At 45.5% G+C, this 6,889-nt stretch overlaps 1 protein-coding gene across 1 annotated transcript; it reads left to right on the top strand.

The window, feature by feature from the left end:
* The first annotated feature begins 1,534 nt into the window (after positions 1-1,534).
* On the top strand, positions 1,535-6,639 carry LOC104440517. The gene is made up of 5 exons (XM_039317878.1): positions 1,535-1,836; positions 1,901-3,013; positions 3,440-4,867; positions 4,922-5,358; positions 6,425-6,639. Exons 1-5 carry the CDS (start codon positions 1,535-1,537, stop codon positions 6,637-6,639), a joined length of 3,495 nt encoding a protein of 1,164 aa, XP_039173812.1.
* Positions 6,640-6,889: the final 250 nt, after the last annotated feature.

Genomic DNA, 6,889 nt, shown 5'->3' with positions numbered 1-6,889 from the left:
CTCCTTCTATCACGCCAATCATTGTCAATTTGGATCCCCCTCCGAAGGAAAACCCAACGCCCGTCTAAGTGAAGAGAGTGAAAAACGCTTGGCAAAGATGGAAGAGCGACTGTGTGCCTTGCAGGATTACGAGCTGAAAGGAGCTAATAGGTTGTCTCCATACACCAAGACGAACTTCCCTGAAAACTTCCAAGAACCTGAGTTCACAAGAAAATATGATGGAACGGGATGTCCCAAGACCCACCTCAGGTATTACATGAGGAAAATGGCTCGCTATGCCAACAACATGCCATTTCTCATACACACATTTCAAGATAGCTTGGAAGGCATTGCTCTAACGTGGTTCATTGCGCTGGACATTGAAGAACTCACTAGTTTGGAGGATTTAACCAACGAGTTCTTGCAGCAATACCGGTTTAATACCGAGCTCGCCCCCACAAGAGAAGAATTGACCCGTATTGAGAAGAAGAGGAACGAGTCATTCAAGGCCTTTGCGCAAAGATGGAGGACCATGGCCTCACAAGTGAAGCCGGCCTTAAATGAGAGGGAGATGAAACAACTGTTCCTTAAGACATTACCCCCTGAATACTTCCAAGGGTTAGTGTTCTCAGGTTGCCAGACATTTTCGCAACTAGTTGAGGTAGGTGAAGGAGTCAAATGGGCAATGGTCGAGGGAAAGATTTCAACCGAAGGCACGAAGAAATTCCTGGCAAGAAAAGATAAGGAGGCCGCAGTTGAAGTAGCACTTGTGCAGGAGCCGCCTTTCCCTCGACCGTCCTCAACACCTGCACATAAGCCCATAGTGGTCCGAGCTAGTTCGTCACGAGCATATGATAACGTCAAGAGGCCTTTTCGAAAGGATTTTTCTCCATTTCCGCGCCCGCTGTCAAAGCTGTTGCCCATGCTCCTCGAAAAGAGGATGGTTGCGAAGGAGGTACCAAGAGACAATCCCCCGAGGTTCGCCGGGTTCGATATGAACAAGACTTGCGAATACCACATGGGAGAGAGGGGGCATGATGTAGATGATTGCAATGTCTTTGAGATATAAAGTTCAACAGACTTCTAGGCAAGAAGATCTTGACTTTCAAGGAGGCTCAACCAAATGTGCAATGTAACCCTCTACCAAATCATGTAGGGGGAGTGAACTCAATTTCCAAGGAGACCGGGCGAGTCAACGGCCTCTAGTGGTGGATGCTTCGGGTTGTACAACTCCTTAGTGCTGGTGGGATATTACGAAGGTCAGGATGATGTGACTTCAGAAGAGAAGTTGAACCGCGTTCGCAAAATGGTAGCCATGGGGGTAATCCGACGCGGAGAAGAAGAGGAGGGGGTCGTGTCTATGATAATGCCATCATCATTCCGCTCTTTTTTTTGTAAGTTTGCTTGTATATCTCGGGCAAAGGAGGTTATGCCTGGAATTTTTGAAAACCCCAGCTTTGTATGAGGAAGGGGTTATAGCTATGATAACCCCAATAGTGATTGAACTACCTGATGAGGAGCCCGCTGATGATATTAAGATGGAAATCATGAACCCATGGCGATCGACCTTATAGTCAAGGAGATGTCAGCAATTGAAGTCATGCGAGGGAACACAACGCCAGTCACGATAGAATTGCCACCTTGGGAGAAATATGGAGTGATAGTGTTGGAGAATCCTCCCAAATTTGATCCCAAAGCTGTACCTTGGGACTACGGAACAACTGAGGTGGACACTGTCACGCGATCAGGCCGCTGTTATGCCCCTGATAAAGGAGTAGAAAAGAAGGCCGTGACGGAGGAGGAGGTAAAACAATTCTTGGCTGTAGTAAAGTCTAGTGAGTTCAATGTGGTGGATCAGTTTGCGGAAGCTGCCGGCTCAAATCTCCCTCTTAGAATTATTCAAATCTTCCGAGAAACACAGGGATATTTTGCTTAAAGTCCTTAATGAGGTGCACGTGCCGGAATCAATCGATGAAGTCCAATTGGAAGAGTTTGTTGGGGCCATTCTACTAAAAGACCAAATCTCCTTTACTGATGAAGATCTCCCCCCTGAGGGCCCTAATCATACCAAAGCGCTACACATTTCGGTGAAGCATGAGAGCACACTTGTTTGCAGAGTGTTGATCGATAATGGTTCGGCACTCAATATATGCCCATTGGCTACACTCCACCGTCTTGGCGTTGATCTTGGAAGAATTCATACTGGCAAGTCAACTATTCGGGCTTTTGACGGGATGAAGAAGGAGGTGATAGGGGAAATTGAACTTGAGCTGCTGATTGGCCCTGTACTTTTCCAAATCCCGTTCGAAGTGCTAGATATACCAAGCGCTTTTAATTTTCTACTAGGGAGGCCATGGATCCACACGGCAGGCGCTGTTGCCTCCAGCCTTCATCAAAAAGTACGATTTGTGGTAGATAACAGGCTTCTCACAGTCCATGGAGAGTCTGACTTCAAGATCTACCACGAGACAGCTATCCCTTATGTGGAGCCTGAATGTACTGAGGAATCCAGCTTTCAAACATTAGAGCTAGTGTCTATGATTCATGTGCCTACATGCTCTTTCACAAGGAATCCTGAATTGTCTAGGCCAGCTATAGCTGCGGGAAAAATCATGCTGGCAAGCGGATATAACCCTGCGGAGGGTCTTGGATCGCATGGTCAGGGTGTGCGAAAACCCATTGAAGCTCGTAAAAACTTCAAAAGAAGAGGCTTGGGATATATCGAGAAGCGGGGAGGCCATAACAACCGAGGAAGCCGTGGAAGACATAGGGGCCGAGGTAGCCGAGGTGGCCAAGGAGGCCAAGGCGGGTACAGAGACCAGAGTGAACGCATTGCCCAGACTGAAGAGGACGAGGGCTATCAAAGCCCGTTTTCCCTGTTGCTGGAGGAGACGTTTCCAGGACCTCCAAGGATGTTGTTCGAGGAAGACGAGAATATCTATGGTGTGACCGAGCTATTCGAGGAGGATGTCATATGCACCATCTTGGCGTGCGAGGAATCCGAGTCCTCTGAAGTCATAACTATCCCTCCAGAGTAGGGCAGCTCTTGTTTAGCATAGTCTTCCGTTTTATGTCTTATCCCCTGCGCAGGATCTTGTAGTTTTCCTTTCTCTATTTCTTGTTTTTCTCATTTATAACGTGAACTGTGGTCAACCCCGATCTTGAGCCGTTGGTCGAGGGTGGTATGTGTTAAAATGCGGCCTTACCTTTCTTCATTCAATAAAATAGACACATGTTTTATTGAGGACATGTGGAAGCACATCAAACTAGTCCTATGATGGTCAATGAGGCCTAGGCCTCCACATGCTCCCTTATTTGATTGTTTTGCAAGAACGAGGAAATCCAATGATATGAGGACGAGTTCTTGAAATTTTTACAAAAATACTTCAAATTTTTTTCGAAAATGACATGCATCGTCTTTGTTGTCGACATTACTCTAACTCATTTCATCACATCTCAGGCATTACATTATGCATAATCATGATAAGGACGCATGTGACTTAGATGTGCATGAAGAGAGTCCCTCAGGTTCTGATGACATGGACGACGATGATCAGAAGTGGATCGAGCGTGAGTGGAATCGACACGAAGAATCGAAGCCGTTGACCGAAGAGCAAACAATCACCATAAATCTGGGTGATGTAGAGAATGTCAAGGAGGTAAAGATCGGAGCCTGTCTCTCAGAATCAAAGGCAGAAAGGATGACTAATCTTCTGAAAGAGTATCAAGATGTGTTCGCCTGGACATATGCCGACATGCCGGGATTGGATCCTGAAATTGTGGAACATGCTTTACCAATAGACCCCAATATGCCACCCAAGAAGCAAAGACTCAGGAGAAGTAAACCAGAGTTGTCCAAGAAGATTGAAGAAGAAGTGATGAAACTACTAAAAGTAGACTTTATTGAAGTGACTCGTTACCCTGATTGGGTAGCAAATATCGTGCCCGTAATGAAGAAAGATGGGCGAATCAGGGTGTGTGTTGACTATCGCGACTTGAATCGAGCAAGTCCCAAGGACGACTTTCCGCTCCCACATATCGATGTTTTAGTTGATAGTACAGCGGGATTTGAGTTATTCTCCTTCATGGATGGCTTTTCCGGATATAACCAAATTCATATGAAGGAGGAAGACAGAAGCAAAACATCATTCATAACTCCTTGGGGAACTTTCTGCTACAAAGTGATCCCTTTCAGTCTAAAGAATGCTGGGGCAACGTATCAGAGGGCCATGGTCACGTTATTCCATGACATGATGAACAAGGAAATCGAAGTATACGTCGACGACATGATTGCGAAATCGAGACGTGGTGAAGATCATGTTAAAGTCTTGCGAAGGTTGTTTGAACATCTTCGGAAGTTCAAGTTGCGCCTCAATCCCGCAAAATGCGTTTTTGGAGTGAAATCTAGGAAACTATTAGGATTCACGGTTAGTAATAGGGGCATAGAGATTGATCCGTCGAAAGTTAAAGCCATTTGCGACTTACGACCCCCGACTACCATCAAAGAAGTCCGCAGCCTAATGGGACGACTTAATTATGTGGCGAGATTCATTTGTCAGTTGTCTGAAACGGCGAAGCCATTCTTCAAGCTCATGAAAAAGAATGCAAAGATCGAGTGGAATGCCGAGTGCCGGGGTGCCTTTGAGAAGATAAAACATTATCTCACTCATGCACCAGTCTTAGTGCCCCCACTCCCTAAAATTCCCCTGATTTTGTACTTAACCATACATGACGAGTCATTGGGAGCTATGTTAGCCCAGAAGAGACCAAATGATGGGAGAGAATGCACAATATACTACTTGAGCAAGAAGTTCACTGTTTCCGAGATGAACTATACGGAAGTTGAGAGAACTTACGTGGCTTTAATTTGGGTCTTGCACAGGCTACGGTAGTATACACTTCATCACCGAATCTTGTTGGTGACTGAAAACGATCCTATCAGGTATCTCTTAGAGAAGCCGACTTTGGTGGGGAAGTTGGCCAAATGGCAAATCTTAATTTCTGAGTTTGATGTTCAAAGCTTGGGACAAAAGTCTGTTATAGGTCGAGCCATAACAGACATGTTGGCAGAAAATTCTGAGAGATCCAGAGCATCTAATGAGGATAGTGATGCAGAAGAGCGAATTTTACTTGTATCAAGCGACAAATGGACGATGTACTTTGATGGTGCGGTTAACTTAGCCGGGTCAGGTATTGGGGCAGTTCTTATCTCCCCGGATGGACAACATTACCCCGTCGCTGCTAAATTGACGTTCCCTTGCACGAATAACATCGCTAAATACGAAGCATGCGTTCTTGGCCTCCAAGCCGCCGTCGATATGAAAATTCAGAAGTTGCAAGTTTATGGCGATTCAACCCTTATCATCTTACAGACTGAAGGCAAATGGCGAACACATGATTCTAAATTAATTCCGTATCATGAGTTCCTAGGAGAGTTGACGGAAGAATTCCAAGAAATATCATTCGAATACTTACCAAGGTCTCAAAATCAGTTCGTTGATGCCCTAACTACCTTGTCTTCAATGTTGCAAGTAACTGGAGGCTTGGACATTGAACCACTGAGAATCGAAATCTTTTGGCGCCCGGCTTATTGTATGACGGTTAAAGAGGAACCGGATGGACAACCTTGGTATCACGACATCTTGAAGTATTTGCAGAAGGGTGAATTCCCGAAGGAAGTGAAGCGCGACGACGAAAGCATTTGATAAAGCTAGCATCGAAATTCTTCACCAAAGTGGAGATGTCCTCTACAAAAGGTCCTTTGACTCAACATTGCTAAGGTGTGTTGATGCTGAAGAAGCTGATCGTTTGATGAAAGAGATACATGAAGGGGAGTGCGGCCCCCATATGAATGGACACTTCTTGGTGAGAAAGATCATGCGACTCGGTTATTATTGGCTAACCATAGAGTCTGACTGCATTCAGCACGTACGACGGTGTCACCAGTGCCAAATTTATGGAGACAGGATAAATGCCCCCCCAATTAAACTTCACCAAATGTCTCAACCCTGGCCCTTTTCAATGTGGGGAATTGACGTGATCGGGCCCATTAACCCCAAAGCTTCAAATGGGCATCGATTTATCTTGGTGGCGATAGACTATTTTACCAAGTGGATCGAGGCCAACTCGTATGTTAATGTTACTGCCAAGAATGTGGCAAAGTTCACTCGTCGTGACATTATCGCTCGTTATGGGGTACCGGAGGCGATCATTACTGACAATGGCACTAATTTGAATAACAAAGTTGTAGATGGTTTGTTCAGTGAGTTTCGAATTAAGCACTTGAACTCATCACCGTACCGTCCTCAAATGAATGGAGCAGTGGAGGTGGCAAACAAGAATATAAAGAAAATCTTATCAAAGACCGCTGAAAATTATCGTGATTGGCACGATAGGCTCCCTTACGCGCTAATGGCATATCGAACTTCTATTCGCACCTCCACAGGGGCAACTCCTTTCTCACTAGTATACGGGATGGAGGCAGTCTTGCCTGTTGAAGTTGAAGTCCCTTCTTTAAGGATCCTTTCTCAATCTACGCTTGATGAGACTGAGTGGATACAACAGAGGCATGAGCAGTTAAACATGATCGATGAGAAGAGATTGCAAGCTATGTGTCATGGTCAGTGCTATCAGAGACGAGTCGCAAAAGTCTTCAACTGAAAGGTGCATCCTAGACACTTCGAAGTCAACGACCTGGTGTTGAGAAAGGTGCTTCCGATCATACCAGATCCTCGTGGCAAATTCACCCCGAATTACGAAGGACCGTATGTTATTAAGAAGATTCTTCCTGGTGGTGCCATGATTTTAGTTGAAATGGATGGCGTGGAATTGCCTAGACACGTAAACGCCGATGCGTTAAGAAGTATTTTCCATGAATGAAATCGAGGCCGAGGGCCACTTCATGCACAAT

The sequence above is a fragment of the Eucalyptus grandis genome, chromosome 7, assembly GCF_016545825.1.
Source record: "Eucalyptus grandis isolate ANBG69807.140 chromosome 7, ASM1654582v1, whole genome shotgun sequence".
In the NCBI taxonomy this organism is placed as follows: Eukaryota; Viridiplantae; Streptophyta; class Magnoliopsida; order Myrtales; family Myrtaceae; genus Eucalyptus; species Eucalyptus grandis.
Note: the sequence above shows the minus strand (reverse complement) of the source record. Positions and strands in the feature narration are given on the sequence as shown.

Coding starts and splice junctions, on each gene's coding strand:
- LOC104440517 (XM_039317878.1), top strand. CDS start 1,535: ATGGCGATCGACCTTATAGTCAAGGAGATGTCAGCAATTGAAGTCATG. Junction 1,837..1,900: donor GAGTTCAATGTGGTGGATCA/GTTTGCGGAAGC, acceptor CGAGAAACACAG/GGATATTTTGCTTAAAGTCC. Junction 5,359..6,424: donor TATCATCTTACAGACTGAAG/GCAAATGGCGAA, acceptor GCACCTCCACAG/GGGCAACTCCTTTCTCACTA.